Source organism: Ipomoea nil, unplaced genomic scaffold, assembly GCF_001879475.1.
Source record: "Ipomoea nil cultivar Tokyo-kokei standard unplaced genomic scaffold, Asagao_1.1 scaffold0146, whole genome shotgun sequence".
NCBI classification, from domain to species: domain Eukaryota; kingdom Viridiplantae; phylum Streptophyta; class Magnoliopsida; order Solanales; family Convolvulaceae; genus Ipomoea; species Ipomoea nil.
This window is the reverse complement of record NW_017616574.1, coordinates 769,383-786,931: the sequence shown is the minus strand read 5'-3', so window position 1 is coordinate 786,931 and position 17,549 is coordinate 769,383. Positions and strand designations below refer to the sequence as shown.

General features: G+C 38.1%; 1 protein-coding gene across 5 annotated transcripts; it reads right to left on the bottom strand.

Annotated features, from left to right (window-relative positions):
- Window positions 1-10,754: 10,754 nt before the first annotated feature.
- On the bottom strand, window positions 10,755-15,539 carry LOC109172840. Of its 5 annotated transcripts, none has more exons than XM_019322085.1 (8): window positions 15,013-15,537; window positions 14,748-14,825; window positions 13,765-13,845; window positions 13,436-13,590; window positions 13,334-13,364; window positions 13,030-13,120; window positions 12,136-12,789; window positions 10,755-11,645 (listed from the first exon to the last, which is right to left on the bottom strand). In XM_019322085.1, the coding sequence occupies exons 1-8, from the start codon at window positions 15,442-15,444 to the stop codon at window positions 11,527-11,529; spliced, it is 1,641 nt and encodes a 546-aa protein (XP_019177630.1). In that variant the 5' UTR covers window positions 15,445-15,537; the 3' UTR covers window positions 10,755-11,526. The 5 variants fall into 5 exon arrangements, with proteins under 5 accessions (XP_019177630.1, XP_019177646.1, XP_019177639.1 ...); XM_019322101.1 differs by lacking the exon at window positions 13,334-13,364 and adding an exon at window positions 13,292-13,315 and having other exon boundaries at window positions 13,030-13,109; XM_019322094.1 differs by having other exon boundaries at window positions 13,334-13,346; window positions 15,013-15,536.
- Window positions 15,540-17,549: the final 2,010 nt, after the last annotated feature.

Below are 17,549 nucleotides of genomic sequence, written 5' to 3'. Positions count from 1 at the left end.
CCAGTGAATAAACATTATTCATTCTAATCTTCCTCTCTCTCTCTCTCTCTTCCTATTTATATATTATTATATATAAATACATAGATATATTATATATAATATATATTATATTTAATATATCCTACATAATATTTACAAATCTCCCACTTAAATTCATAATGTGGGTCTTCATCCTTTTTGCCAATCCCCTGCTGCTTGCATTCCTGTTAGGCCAATTGAGGATCTACACCATACGAATTTATTGTTGGTAACAGGCTTTGTTAATATATCTGCTAGGTTATCTTTAGTATGGATTTTCTGTATATCCATACTTCCCTCTTCCACCTTCTCACGAACAAAGTGATATTGAACTCATATGTGTTTCGTCTTGGAATGAAATGCTGGATTCTTTGTCAGGTACAAAACGTCTGACTGTCACAAAATAGAGTCATTTTCTCTAATTTGTGCCTGAGCTCCTCCAATAACATTTGCAACCATATTGCCTCTTTACTAGCTTGAGTAGCCGCAATATATTCTGCTTTCGTTGTTGAAGTTGCCACAACCGACTGCAACTTCGAGATCCAGCTTACTGCTCCGCCAGCAAGAGTAAACACATAACCAGCATAATCTGAATCAACATAGCCTTTAATGACGAAGTCTGATCCTCCATAACACAATGCAATATCTGAGGTACCCTTGATATATCTAAGGATCCTCTTCACAGCACTCCAATGCTCTCTACCAGGATTCGCCATGTATCGACTGACCGCTCCCACTGCTTGTGGAATGTCTGGTCTAGTGCAGATCATAGCAAACATTAAACTCCCCACTGCTGATGCATACGGTACTCGAGACATCTCCATCCTCTTTGCTTCGTTGCTAGGACTCATACTTGAGGATAACTTGAAATTAATAGAAAGAGGGGTAGAAATTGGCTTACAATCTTGCATGTTGAAGCGCCGCAAGATTTTCTTCAGATAATTCTGCTGAGAAAGCCAAATCTTCCTATTATTTCTGTCTCGGTGAATTTGCATCCCTAGAATCTTGTTTGCTGGTCCCAAGTCCTTCATTTCAAATTCCCTAGCCAGTTGAGCCTTCATCTCCGTGATACGATCATTGTTGGGGCCTACTACCAACATGTCGTCAACATACAACAGCAAGATGATAAACTGATTATCATTAAATCTCTTGCAATACGCGCAAGGATCGGAACTAAACCTGTTGTATCCAAGGCTCAGAATGAATGAATCAAATCTCTTATACCAACATCTCGGCGCCTGTTTAAGACCGTATAGAGATTTGGTCAACCTGAAAACCAAGTTCCCTTTTCCTTTTTCTTCAAAACCTTCTGGTTGGAGCATAAAAATTTCTTCTTCAAGTTCCCCATGTAGAAACGCAGTTTTCACATCCAACTGCTCAAGATACAAGTCAAACACAGCACACATCGCTAGGACTGCTCGAATCGTTGTAAGTCGTACAACAGGAGAAAATATGTCGTTGAAATCAACTCTTTCCTTCTGAGCAAATTCTTTCACAACTAATCGAGCACGATATCGTTCCACTTGGTTGTTGCTATCTCGTTTGATCTTATAGACCCATTTGTTTCCAATAGCCTTCCTTCCTCGTGGTAACGGGACAAGTTCCCATGTTTTATTCTTATGGAGAGCTTCGATTTTTTCTTGCATTGCTATCATCCACAGAGATGCATCTGGACCTTTAATAGCCTCTTGGTAAGTTAAAGGCTCACCATCTTCTGTTAGTAGACAGTATGCAACATTTCCCTCCATAGAATAATCTGAGTGCCAAGCTGGTTGCTTCCTCTCCCGAGTTGATCGTCGAATTTCTGAAGTTGAAGACTCAGCTTGCTCTTGTTCATCATGCTCTATTGTTGCTTCAGGGGAAACTGGAATTTCTTCTTCCTTCCTTCCCTCAACTTGTACTTTAGCTGTCACTGGTTTCTCATTCCCAGTGCTTTCACCTTCTTGTACCTTCCCTTCTACAAATAGAACATCCCTGCTGATGATAACCTTGTGGGCAGTGGGATCCCACAGGCGATACCCCTTCACTTCATCAGCATACCCCAAGAAAACGCATCTTCTTGACTTTGATCAAGTTTTGATGTTTCTTGGGCGTTGTATACCACATATGCCAGACTCCCAAATGTATGTAAGTGAGAATAACTAGATGGCTTACCCGTCCACATCTCCATTGGCGTTTTCAGATCAATTGCGGTTGATGGTGACCGATTGATCACATAACAGGCGGTCTTGACTGCTTCAGCCCAAAATGAATTCGCCAAATTTGCAGTCCTCAACATTGCTCTTGTTCTTTCCAACAAGGTTCTGTTAATCCGCTCTGCCACTCTATTTTGTTGTGGAGTATACGTCACTGTGAGCTGTCGTTTGATACCTTCTTGCAAACAGAATTTATCAAATTCATCACTAGTATATTCTCCTCTATTGTCCGACCTCAAACACTTGATCCGTTTCTCGGATTCAAGTTCCACACGCGCTTTGAAGAATTTGAAAACTTCAAATACATCCGCCTTCCACTTGATTGGATACACCCAACATCTCATTGAGTTGTCATCGATGAAGGATATAAAATATTTTGCACCTCCCAGGGGTATAACTGGTGCTTGCCAAACATCGGAGTGGATCAGCTCCAAGATAGCCTTGCTCCTTGCTTTAGAGCTCTCGAACTTCAATCTATGCTGCTTACTTGTAACACAATGCTCACAAAAGGGTAATGATACCTTTGTTAGCCCCGGAAGAAGATGTTGATCAACAAGAATCTTTAGACCTCGTTCCGACATGTGGCCAAGTTTTTGATGCCACATCATCGTTGATTCTTCTATAAGATTGTCTGCTGCAACAGCTGCTTCTCCTTGTAGTTGTGTTTCTCCTTTAAGCATGTATAGATTGGCTGCTATCTTCTCAGCTTTCATCACAACAAGCGCGCCCTTGATTACTTTGATGATCCCATCCTGAATGTGAATTTTACATTCACGACTATCTAATTGTCTAAGAGACAATAGATTTCTCTTCATGCCTTCATGTGTCGTACCTCTTGGATAGTGCGAACCGTACCATCAAACATTTTTAGTTTAATAGTATCTAAGCCAGCAATCTCTAAGACATGGTCGTCTCCCATGAACACAGATCCTCCAAAGACAGGTTCATATTCATGAAACCATTCTTTCCGTGAGGTCATATTCCATGTTTCTCCCGAGTCCATTAGCCAGACATCAGCTAGACTTTTCCTACCTTCAACAATTGTTGCTGCTTCACCAAATAAAACTTCGCATTCATCCGATGTACTCACAACACATCCCTGAGCATTTGATGTCTCGGGATTTTTGCCTTTGGTCTCATCCATCTTGAGTTGCCAACACTCATTCTTGTAGTGCCCCTTTTTGCCACAGTGAAAACACTTGACATTCTTCTTACCTCTTGACTTTGATCTACCTCGGTTGTGACTCCCACTTGAACCAGGCACCGTTGATCTCCTCTCGTCATTGTCAACGCCTGAGATTGTCGTTGTGAAATTCCAACTTTGTCTTCTTTGTTTTTGCGCCGACTTTCTTCTTCAAGAATCGCAGCTGCAATATCATCGAAGACAAGTACCTCCTTGTTGCTGACCAAATTGATGATGAGTTGATCGTATGAATCCGGTAGACTTTGGAGTAAGATTTCAGCACGTTCATTCACTTCTATTTTATAACTCAACACCGAGAGTTGTGAAAATAGAGTGTTGAGAGTGTTGATGTGCTCAGTTACTGAGGATGTCTCCATCATTGTAAGAGTGTATAATTTCCTCTTCAAGAAGATCTTGTTGTGCAGTGATTTGGCCTCATACAAATTTACGAGAGTATCCCATACCTCTTTTGCCGTACCTTTTTCCGCCACACTTGACAAAACTTCATCAGCAAGTGCTAAGTGCAGATTGGCAATAGCGTTGCTATCCATTTCTGTCCACTTCGCATCGTCAGTGAAATCGGCCGGTCTTTCTTCAATTGCTGCTACGCAGTTATCTTTCCTGAGAACTGCTTTCATTCTCATTTTCCACAAAGAGAAATTGTTCCCTTTGAACTTTTCAATCTTGTACTTTTCCGTCATTGTAAGTGGTGTTCTTGATTCAAATCCTTAACAATATATCTAAATAGTATTGTATAATAGAATAATACCGGGCTTGAGAATTTACCAGTATTTATTCTAACATAAACAATACAAAAAGATATATCTATGAACCAACCTGAGGCTCTGATACCACTTGTTAGGATCGAAATGGGTTCACAACAACAAATTACAATAGCAACTTGAACTGGAAAATATTGAGAATAAATTCTAGTGTAAGATTTAAAATAAATCATACACAGAGCAAAGAAAAATTGAAGAAGAATTTTTTTTTCTGTATTGGCAAAAGGATAAAACAATAGGAATTACAAATATAACTCTCTATTTTTCTCTACAGAATTTTTGCTATATTCTGTATATTTCGAATGAGATGAGAAAGGATGGGATGATCTGATGAATGAAGGATGCTGCCTATTTATAACACCAAAAGGGTCTAGAGAATTCTTAAGCATTTAATATAATATTAAATGTCTAGAACTTGCCATGCAAGAAAAATTTCTCCTGCAAATTTCCCCAAAGCAAATCTAGCCTCATGCTTTTCCCTTAGGCAACCTCCTCCCAAGTCCCTTAGGAAACCTCCACCCAAGTTCCTTAGGAAACCTCTTCCCAAGTCCCTTAGGCAAACCTCCTCCCAAGTCCCTTAGGAAACCTTCTCCAAAATCATCCCAGGCAAACTTCTGCCCATTCCACATTATGAATTTAATATTTACACCAATAGTGTAATAAAACACACAACAATGTGATTTTCCCTATTCCGGTACTTTATGTTGAGTTTACCCTTGTAGTTCGCTAGGTAGGAAAATATGCACGAAAAAACGAGAAGAATCTTGATTAATATGATTAATTGAATCTATCTAATTTAATGGCCTATAATTGACCATATGACCACACCTAATAACATGGCCACATGTGATCACCCCTATATATATATATATATATATATATATATATATATATATATATATATATATATATATATATAAAGAGAGAGAGAGAGAGAGAGAGGGGAATGTTCAAGTGCGGCGGTGCGATCAATTGTAGGCTATTAGATTAGATAAATCCAATGAATCACATTCATCCGATATTTTTGCGCACGTTCTCACTCTACGCGAACTGCAAGGCTAAAGTTGTCATTGGGCACCAGAAGAGGGCAAATCATAGTGTTGTGTGTTTTATGTTCGTTATTGGTGCATTATTAACCTTACTCGGGTGTATTTGTGGATTCGTGTTGGTGCCTTCCCGTGCTGTTAGTGCGACCACACTAATAGTTATACAAATATACACCATCCATGTTAGAAAATGCACGCCAAAAAAACACGCACAAATTCGATACGCATCACCAGGACACACCTTTAGGTATGAATAAAAGCACCACACAATATTCGGAAATACACCATTGGGATGGTGAGTTATATGGTGTATTTTTTGGGTGTGTTGTGTGTTATTTTAATTTGATGTATTTGTGCATTTCATTGTTGTGCTTACACTATTAGTGTCTTTTGTTAACGACTGTTGGTGTATTTTGTTAACAATGTTGGTGTATTTTGTTAACAATGTTGGTGTATTCTGTTAAACGACCGATATAAATGACCACTATAATTACCATAATACCCCCCACTTACCAAGATGCGCTTAAATCTTCAAATCTTCAGAAATTAGCCGCTGCCGTCAGATTAAGAAAAATGGACGATGCTGATATGACCGCACCGCCGCACCTAAGGACCCTGCCGCATATGAGCCTTATTATATATATATATATATATATATATATATATATATATATATATATATATATATATATATATATATATATATATATATATATATATATATATATATATAGGGAAGGGATCAGGTGCATTTGTTGCTTCCCGTGCGGATGTGCGGTGGATTAATGTGCGAGAGGTTTATACTTAATGTGCGTGAGATTTGTACTCAATGTGCCTGAGATTTGTACTTAATGTGCGTCATGTTAATATGCGTGAGTTTTGTACTTAATATGCCTGAGTACTGTGTTTAATGTGCGTGAGATTTGTGCTTAATGTGTGTGCGTATTTCAGAATTACGAGCTCAGAAGGAAGCAGAACAGAAACTCACGCACATTATTGCCCAAGCTTCTTATTACTTCTTCCTTTAATTTGGCCATGGATTCTAGATTATCAGTTACCTTAAGTGCAGTTGAATGTTTATATAAATGACGCACACACAGTAAAATTTGCACAACAGCTAAGTGTGGATTTCAGTTGTATTATTCCCATAATTTTTAACCACTATAGCTCGCCTCCGCATCATCATCAACAGGGAGGGGGCAAATGGCTACTGGGGATGGGGAAGAAGTTGACATCAATATTTTCTGCTGCATTTTACACATTCACGCACATTAAGTACAAATCTCAGGCATATTAAGCACAACACTCACGCACATTGAGTACAAATCTCACGCCCATTAATCCACCGCACATCCGCACGGGAAGCATTCACCGCACGAGAACTATATATATATATACACACACACACACACACACACACTTTAGGCCTATATTATCAATAATTGATCAATTCAAACCAAAAACGCCAATAAATAACTCTCACAGGGAGTTAAACTTAGAACTTTGTGACTATTAAGTCAAAGTAAATGTCAAACTAACTCAGTTAGGGTTGCAGTCATCTAGCTAATTAATATATATAATGAGTTTCAATGATACCCATGTGGCTAATATATAATGAGTTCTGCTGATTCTACTGTGCTAATATTAAACCTTCATCCATGGTGCTTACTGCCTAATTAATTAAAATGCTATTATTCAAAATTGATGTGGACAATGACATGCAGCAAAGGGAAGCATGCCAATATATGCCAATAAATTATTACAAATTCACCAAAAGCAAATCAAGAAGGTCGTAGTGATCAAAAGCTCCACTCTACCTAATAATTATTGAAGATGAATTTTGTGTTACTACTGTGACTGTTCAGTGTGTGATTCATTTTAAGGTTAAATCAAATGTATCAATCAATGTGAAACGGGTAACATAGCAAAGCCATAAAGAGTGGACATTTACAATCACTATAATGCTGTTGAATTGCCACATTGATTGAGTTGATCTGAGTAGACTCTGTGGACAAAAATGATATATAGGAGGAAGGATTAAGATTCCCAATGTGACAAGAGTTGAAAGTGATGGGATGATAGGCTAGGAAACTCAGACGGAATAGATTATCACAGTTCAGTTCAGATACTTTAGTTCGATCCATTCAAAGACATTGCAATCAAATTTTAGAGTCTAAGCGAAGCGTATTGAGTCAATTCACAAGTCACATCCTATGTGAATCAGCTCAAGAGGTGGCATTGGCCTAGTTTGGAAGATCCACTTAGCTAATAGCGATTGTTTACTTGAAAATGTGATAGAAATAACATGAGATATGCCTCATTAATGTTGATCATAATGGTCACACCGGGATACTAAATAGTGTGTGCCTTAATTACCAACGGGCTACTTCTCCAGTGCGGTGCAACCACCATGGACAAATTATAAATAGAAGAATGACACTATAACGAAGTGAGACACCTTCACTTTACTAATGAAAACCTTGTACTTGATCTCTTAGCATATTTGAGCACCACAATCATTTTTCATTATTTTCCCTTTGAGTTAATTATATACAGGGACGGAGCCAAAGGAGGGCATCTGTCCCCCTCACCCCACCCCCACCCGCACCCACACCCGCACCCCATATATAATTTTTGTATGTATATATGTATATATAGTATAGGTTTTATTATTAGTATAAAAAAACTAGTAAATATTAAAAAGTAAGTAGTTAGATTAGTTGGTAAGGCATGTGGTTGGTAATGGGAAAGGTTTTGGGTTCAAATCCTTTCATTAACATAGTCTTACATACTTCTGAGTTCTTCCCCTATGGCTTCAACACAATTACTTTTTTAATATGTGTAATTTATACTGTGTTTTCTATTCAAATTATTTTATCAAATTAATTATGGTTCATATTTTTTTATGAACATTTTTATAAAGTTTCGATGTGTTTTATTTTTCGCACATATCCAATAATATTTACAACTATATTTCTTAGGTAATGGTTATAAAAAAAAAAAAAAAAAATTTCTTAGGTAATTTATTTATTTTTTTTAAATCATCTCTTTTTGTATTTAATGTTTCGCTTTTACTGGAAAAAATTTCTGAATTTGTCCTACTTCTTCGCCCCACCCCCCCCCCCCCCACCCAGTCGAATTTCTGGCTCCGTCCTTGATTATATATATCACTAGAAATAATAGTTTTAGCTGAAAACAGAATACTTAAAAAGTTTTTTTTTTCTCGCTTAACCTTTTTTTTATCAACGAGTCAACGACGTGTAATCAAAGTTGGAAAAACTCAACTTTCTTTTGAATTCAAACCCGGCCCCATGATATTGGTCTAGTGGATAAGCAATTCTGTACACTTGAAACTCTCCCCCAAGTAAAGGTGGGATTTGAATCCCACCACAAACAATTTGAAGATGAGATCCACTAATTTTATCTGAGTTGAGGCTATGTCCCTAACTTAATTGTGTGCAGAAGGATATAGTTTGGTGTGAGGATCGAAGCTAAGTATCAATAAAATTAGGTAAAAAGCTAGCAAGCACTATCCATATTCCTTCAAGAGCAAGCGACTAAGGCAGAAATTAAAACAATTACTAAAAAATATATATACAAAAGACTGAAAGAGCTCTGGCAAGTAGGGTACCAGCATGAAAAAAAGCAAGCACATTGGAATATTGAAGTGCATAGAACAGTATTAAAGTAGGAAGTCAAGCTCATTCAAAGCATCTGCTTACTCTTTTAAGGTATATATCTTTGAAAGTGCAAATTTGGGTTTTGGTCTGCCTATGTATGTCTAATGTTAGGTTAATTTTTTTATTGGAAAAGGAAGAAAGCATTAATTATCGTGTTCGTGGTCGTCCCTTTACGCTAATTAATCATTTGGTCTCTCATGTTACTTAATCATGAGGTGAAGCTTATAGTAGTGAGAGCTAAAATCTGGACTTTATTTAATGTGCCTAACTAAAGCCTATTACTCCCAATGCTTTGCCCTAAAAGTAGGGAGGACTCTGCTGATTCTTGTCCACCGGCGCCGGCGCTCTGTTGCCCACTACATCCCCTCAAGTGGGTGATATCAATTTTGTTTTTATAAATTTAGTTTAATGATGATATTTCTTTTTTATTTATTTAATTATCATGAATCCAACTATCAATTTTGTATTGTGCAAAGGTCTCATGGCAAAACAAAACTCCCACACAAGTGTTCTTTGTTTTAATGTATAATTCGTCAAGAAAATATATGTACACTCATACCGGATTAATGATTGAAATAGGAAGAATATAGGAGTGAATGACAAAAATATAAACGTTTTAAAAAATGAACAATTTTGAGAAAAGCTCATTTGGGACATGCGTTTCATGTTAGAAACGCATCTCCCAAATTAAATGAGTTTCTTCAAAAACCTTTAAACTTTTTTTTCTAAAAATAAACATAGAGGCAAGTACCACTTGCGTCTCTCGACCGTATACGGAATGCAGATGAAACGCAACTTCGGCGAATAGTTAACACAACTGTTGTTCTTCTCCAACTCAAAATTCTCCACGGCAGCGGGACTAACATGGATGGGCGCCATGGCCGTAGCCTGCATGCTCCCCGTCGCGTTCATCCATTTCCCGCGATGGGGAAGCATGCTTTTTTCGGCGTCCAAGAACGAGAGTTACAACGAGAAATATTACTGCAGGTTTGGAGTGGAACGAGGAGGAGAAATCGAAAGGTTTGCACCATGGGAGTCTCAAATTTGCAGAGAATAGCCGGTCGAATTCCTTGTCAGATGCCACTTTCATCTGCATTCCGTATACGGTCGAGAGAGTATAATACATAAGACGCAAGTGGTCTCTATTTATTTAAGACGCAAGTGGTCTCTATTTATTTTAGAAAAAAAAAAAAAACAGTTTAAAGATTTTTGAAGAAACTAATTTGGGGAGATGCGTTTCTGACATGAAAGGCATGTCCCAAATAAGTTTTTCTCAAAATTGTCTATTTTTTAAATGAATCAATCACATCTCGAGACAACCAACAAAGCTAAACAAAATTATTGTCTTATGGGAACAACTCTAGCCAAATTAATCAAACCTTTAACTTGGTAAATGTTTCAAGTTCAACTACCAATTGTAACTGTTTCAAGTTCAAGCTGCCTATTAATCAATCAGTTATGGACAACTTAGACTGATTTAGTTTCATGTGATAGAGTTTACCTAATTTGACTGCAAATTTTCCTCACAACGAAATATATATATATATATTATTGGTCAAACAACTGTATAAGATCCCGGGCACACATTCATCACTATTAATTAGGAGTATAATAATTGAAGTGTATCATGGTATCAAACGAAAAGAATTTTGGCACTCGTGCAGAAAGCAGCCTTATAGCTCTAGCGCCTAGCAGTCGCCATATCTCCACTTTCTTCACAGTTTAATAAAATTAGTAGCAGTGTTGCATACTCAGCACTAGGGCATTAAAAAATGTAAGCACATGCCAAGCAATAGCATTAACAACTGAACAAGGCATCTTGCAATAATTAACTAATAAGGCATCAGCCATTAGAGAATCTGCTTAATTGATATGATTTGAGATCAAAAACTTAAAACATAAATCCAAATCCATTGATGAACATTCAACAGTGTACAAATTCATCCACTACAAGATACTGACCAGCTTCTGTTCTGTTCTATGATTCTACATGCTGTTATGATAACTCAACACTGCTTAGATAAACACAACAGAGAAACCAAATTATAAACATTGAACAGATAAATCAAAACTGATGGCGTTGGCCGCTGATCGGCCCTCAGTACTGCTGAGCAACACAAGTGAGACAATTCCTTCAAGCACTTGAGGGCTGTCAAGACAATGTAGAATTGAGGGTATTTGAGAGGTGTGCAATTGATGATTGGCCTTCTTCATGTTTTCCTTGCATACCATACTGTCTAACTGTCTTTCACCAGCCCTCCAGAATGATCACAAAGATTCAAATAGGGGGAAAAACTCCACCCCTTATCTTGCCCTTTATGTTCAGCTGATTTACACATTGAAGTGAATTTGCAAGTGTGGAGGCATAAATAGATACAATACAGGATATTTCCTAATCTGGGCAGCCATTGAATTTGAGATTTTGAATTAACTATGCAGAGTATTGTGATTTTTATGTCAGTTCTTACTGGTTGTATCTCAGGTCCAATATTGGTGGAATGCAGGGCTTCCATCAAAGCCATTTCTTTACACATTAAGTCACAGAAGTAAATCGTGGATATAATTAAAACTTCCCCAAAAAATTACCTTTTACACTTGATCATAATAAATCAAAGAAAGACCTTAGGTTTTTGAAACCCGATCTAACCTGCGAGCCTTCCTCTTCGAATGTCTATGATTCAACAACCCTTTGAAAGGAAACAAAAGAGGGCGATGTAACAGCTTCTTTCGGCCTTTTCTCCCTGCACATATAAATTGGACATATTAGGTGGAGATTTATGGGGTTTCTTCTTTGTTGGGAGGGGGAGGGGGTGGGATGGGGCTGAGGGGAGTGAAGTGGAGAAGATGAATAAGAAACAGCATCAGTTCCTATAGAAGAAGAAACTGGAATGGCAAGAGTAAACGGAAATGAGGAGAGAAGAAATTCCAGGAAGCAATGGTGGGACATCTAAACTGAAACTAACAGCAAACAGTATGAATAGAGAAATCATAGGGGAAAGAAAATCTCAGCCCAATACAGGATGCATTGTCTGACAAAATGCTGACATTTGAGAAGAATATAAAGATAGAGAAAAACATTTCAAGCTATGCACTGAAGAGAGGCAATTGGAAAACAGGTTTCCCTTAGCTTACAACAATAAAACTTGAAAAAAAAATAGAAAATAAAAATAAAAACAAAAAGAACGGCTTCACAAAAAATATTTGATACTCCTAAACATCATGGATTGATACCTGAAAGAGGTGCACTGTGGATTTGATATCTTAGTCTAGACTGGCTGCCTGTTTCCATTTGATCTTGCTCATCGTCTTCCATTAGTTCACATTCAGCAGGATTACACTCATTATTGTCTTTCATGGGACTACTAGAATTTCTCACAGGCAATCCATCAGCCAAACTAACAGAAAAATCCCTAGTTTCTGCTCTCTCAACTAACTCATTGTGCGAACCCACATTATAAGACACCAAACATGGTTCCTTCTCACAGAGGTCCTTTGTATCTATGAAGGCTTTATCAATAGCAACACCTTGTGCCTGAAGACCAGTGTCAAGTCTATCTGGTATCATAGAATCTTCAATGTGTGAAGTAATTAAGGTAGAATTGTCTGATGGAGCAGATATTTCAGCTGAGGTGAGATTAGCATGGTACAAAGATACATCAGCATCAACTATGGAAGTGTAACTTGTTGCACTATCTGGCAAGGTATTTTGTTCTTCAGAATTAGCTACCTGACTTTCTGATTCTATTTCAAGCATTTCATTACCGCAAGAGCTTTTGCCATCCTCTCTGCAAGTGTAAATTGTTGCATCACCTTGCAAGGCATCTTGTTCTTCAGATTTAGCTAGGTGACTTTCCAATTGCAATTCAAGCACTCCACTGTCAGGAGATATTCTTTCGGAAATTGTATTCTCTTCATTTTTCTCAGCATTATTCATATCAATTAGAAGATCAGTTGTTGGCAAAGAAAGTGCCATTGAAGCTTCAACTTCTGAATTCGTATATATATTTTGGACATCAGATACAGTAGTTTGACCATCACCATGGAAATGATTATGGCCACCTTCCTCAGAGATCGCAGAAGTTGCAAGATCCACCTCAGTTGGCTGAACAGCAGCAAAGTCTGGAGCAGCATCCAGAAGCTTTGGTTCTAAATCCCTTGAAGATATCACATCTCTGATCTGGAGACCGTGTGGAGGGAGACCATTCATAGCAGAGGTAAAATCTATGGGCTTCACATTTTGTGATACATTGCTGGGAGCTGAGAAGAATTTCTCAATGTCATCTAATAGCAAATCACCCTCACCGCTTGAGATGGGATCCCATTTAAGCCAATCATCAAATGCAGGCTTATCGGAATTGGCCTGTCTTGCCGAGGATATTGCCTCAACCTTAATGGTTTCCTTGTAATAGCACTTTTTCCTCAAAGCATTTTCTATAAGAGTTCTGCGATATATACAGAGACTACCTCAAAACACACAATTGAAAAGGACAAATTATCAGTAAAGCTGAAGTTTCTAATAATAGTTCATTACCTGCAATTTTTGGAAAGAGCTGCTTTAGCATGTTCCAAGGAAAGACCAAGCAGAGATACCAAATTCACTACATCATATGGCCCTCTAAATTCAGTTACAGAAGGAGCATCACTTGTAAGAATAATATTCTTCCCTCGTGACCAATCCACCAATAGCTGAAAGTTCAAATACGGAGTAGTTAAGATCAGAAATGTGCATACTTCCCACAATTCATCTGTCACAGATGCCTAAACACTAAGGGCTAAAACATGCACATATTCATTGTAAAGAAACTTTCTGTTCTTATGTCTAACTTAGGACTTGCTATCAGAAGAGCTTTCAACACCCACCTTGGCATTAGATATCATTTGCCTCCTTGCTTGAGCATCGATAAGAAGACTTGAGTAAGTTATCTCAAAATAAACCCCACGCTAAAACCAATAAGAGGATAAAACTTGTCAATGGTCGAATTATAGTCATACATGAAAAAAAAAAAAAAAAAAAAAAACAAAAAAAGATAATGTGCGCTAGTATGTTTGTGTGTGCCATATACAATACCATAAATTTCTCTGGTTTCATTACACCATTTACAGTTAATATAAAGACACCCCGATGCTCAACAGTCAACAATGACCTTAACTCGATAAGTCATATTTTATAATTTATAATAAATTATAATTTGTCCCTGCTTGGCAATTTTGATTAGAATGTAGTGTGCATTGTGTGTGCATATGCACCACATGCTCATGCCATATCCAGTGCCTTAAATTTCTCTAGTTTCATTCTTCATTTACAATGAAAATAAAGACACCCCCGACACACAACAGTGGACCTTAATTCACTGTGTGATTTTTTAAAGAAATTATATGATGTCTCTGCCCGGAAATTTAATTTAGAATCTAATCTGTAACTTGAAAACATAACCAACCCCCTAAACACTTGGACTCAAGTGCAGCGATTTTCTTCTTATAAGTGAAATGCCAAAGCAAACTTACAAACTTACAAAACTAGTACTTAGAAATTTCTGAGAGACTGAAACTCATAACAGACAGTCAGACACGCAAATATTTGCCACCATACCCTCCTTCCCACACAATTATACGCACACACACACCAGACAATAATCAGAAAGCATGTATACAAATTTTGACCTTTTAAGTTTTATTCACATACAAAGTTAAGTTTCTGGTTTCTAGTTGATCATCATATTTGCATACACCTAATAAAAATATATCAATTCAAAATTACATGCAATGCTGAGAGGAAATTTTATTATCTCCTTCTTTCTATTTGATTTTACTCTGTATCTTGGTAGGCCTAAGAAAAAGCATACCTGGATAGCCGCTTTAACCATGGGCTGCTTCAATCTAAACAGCAACTTCTCTGAGAAATCAATGGTAATAATATCCACCTACAACCCATAGGACCATAAATTATAGCCTAGGTTACACATAAGTTCCAAAATACTTGTATCTAAAAATGTAGGATAGCATACTGATAAACGTTCCACTAGTTCAATTAAAGCAAATACCAGGCTGATAAATGCAACATTAGTTCAATTAAAGCAAAAATGAAATCGAATCCAAAATCAACCAAACCTCGGAAGTCCGGCAAGCATGGTCGAAAGCATTCTGATTGAGCGGCTTGACGGCAACGATGTCGTAGCTCTTTAAAACAGGGTTTCCAAAGTTGAGAACCGAGGCTTGAGCGGGGCTATCGACCATTACAGTCAAGCGAGTGTACTGGCGAAAGGGGGCGGAAACGGGGACGCTGAGGAGTTCGCGATGGAGCTTGACGGCGGAGGAGATAGAAGGAGCGAGCTTGAGGATGGATGAGAGTGGGAAGAGAGGAATGGAGCAACGGTCCGATTCGGACATAACGCCCTTGATCGTGCGGTTGTAGGCTACTCCGGTGTAGCCGAGCTCCATGGCCTTGATGATGAGCTTGAGGCGCATGGCCTTCGCGGTGTTCTTGTTGGCGACATGGCGGTCGGATTCAAAATACGGAACGTTCAGGTCGAAGTACCCCATCGCCGTGGGGTTGAGCTTCTCGGAGAATGATCGGAAAATTCTCAATCAGATTGATGAAAAGCGGTGGAGGGTTCTAAGGAGGTTTTAGGTGGTGGACTGGTTGTTTCCCTCGAATGTCAAAATTGGGCCTCATGGCCCATAAGCCCATCATATATTTGATTATTTAATCAATTTTATTCCGATCGTTATGCTATTGATCCGTGTCCAGCATGTAATGCGGACACGTAACGGTGTCGTTAGTGGCACCTCTTCCATATTTTTTTTAAAAAAAAATTTCAGACCGCTTCGTTATAGGAGTATATGTTCATAATTTTATCACTATATGTTCATAATTGTAAGTTCATTATGTCAGAGCTCTGTGTTCATAATTTCATAACTGTACATGCATAATTTCATAACTGTACATTCATAATTCTATAACTGTACATTCATAATTCCCTAACTGTACACTCATAATTCCATAACTGTACATTCATAATTTTCGAAACTCTATGTTCACAATTTTAGAGCTCTATGTTCATAATTTTATTACTATATGTTCATAATTGTAAGTTCATAATGTCAGAGCTCTGTGTTTATAATTTCATAACTTACATTCATAATTTCATAACTGTACATTCATAACTCCATAACTGTACATTCATAATGCCACAAACGAATAACGCCGTTAACGACGTTAACGGCAAGACAAAATCTTTTTTTTTTAAACTGAAATGTCACGTTTTTTATGAAAACGACGTCTTTTTGGACTCGTGTCTACAATGCATTGTAGACACGAGTCCACAGCATAATTTGCGATTTTATTCTCCCTAAATTAAATTTACGCTATAATTTAACGGCTAAAATTATAATTTTTTTTAGAAATAAAGATTAAATGATCAATTTAACTATTCTAAAAATAGTAATTATTGTAAAAGTTCGGCGTACTCTAGCTCTGTGTTTCGAGATGAATTGTGAAGTATTGCGGGACGCAAAGAAGAGGGAAAGAAAACGAAGAATGATGCTAATGGTTTGACATTCTGGAAAAGTGAAGAAAAATTGATAACAGAAAAGGAAACTACCATCCTTATATACTTGGATGGCAGTTGGTTACAACAAATTTGGAAGAAGAGTTACAAATACTCTTTTACCCTTCTAATACCCCGCGTAAGCTGGAGTGTGCAAATCTTGGACACCAAACTTAAATACAAATGTGTTAAACATAGAAGAGGCTAGAGGCTTAGTAAAGCCGTCAGCTATCTGATTGAGAGATGACACAGATAACAGTTTGATCAAGCCTCGAGCAATCCTTTCTCTCACGACATGGCAATCAATGTCGATATGCTTCGTTCTCTCGTGGAAGACATGGTTCTCAGCTATCGCTATGGCGGACTTACTGTCACAAAATACAACAGCATTACAGCAGGCTCAGTTGTGGCTACGTGCAGATCTTGAAGGAGCAAGGTTAACCACTGTAATTCGCAAGCAGTAGTGGCTAAGGCTCGATATTCAGCCTCGGATGAGGATTTGGAGACGGTGGCTTGTTTCTTTGCACGCCATGATATGAGGGACGTGCCTAAGAAGACGCAGAATCCCGTGACTGACTTGCGTGTCTCTGTGCAAGACGCCCAATCTGAGTCTGAGAATGCTTTTAGTTTGAGAGTGGAACCTGCCAGATAAAATATGCCCTGACCTGGAGATCCTTTGATGTATCTTAAAACACGGTGAGCAGCTGCCAAGTGCTTGTCAGTAGGTGAGTTGACAAACTGGCTAAGTTGGTGTACAGAGCATGTGATGTCGGGTCTGGTTGCGGTTAGATATAATAGTCTCCCTATGAGCCTTTGATAGCTGCTCGGATTAGGGATGGGTGTGCCATCTTCATGGGATAGAGGGGCACCTGGAACCATGGGCGTGCAAACCGGCTTGCAGTTCAAGAATCCTGCATCATCAAGGATGTCGAGGGCATATTTACGCTGGCATATGTTCAGCCCTGCACTGCTAATCTCGGCTTCAATGCCTAAAAAATAGCCAAGGACACCTAAGTCCTTAATTTTAAAAGTTGCATGTAGTGAATCTTTTAGCTCCTGTATGGGAGTTAACTTGCTGCTTGCCACCAATATGTCGTC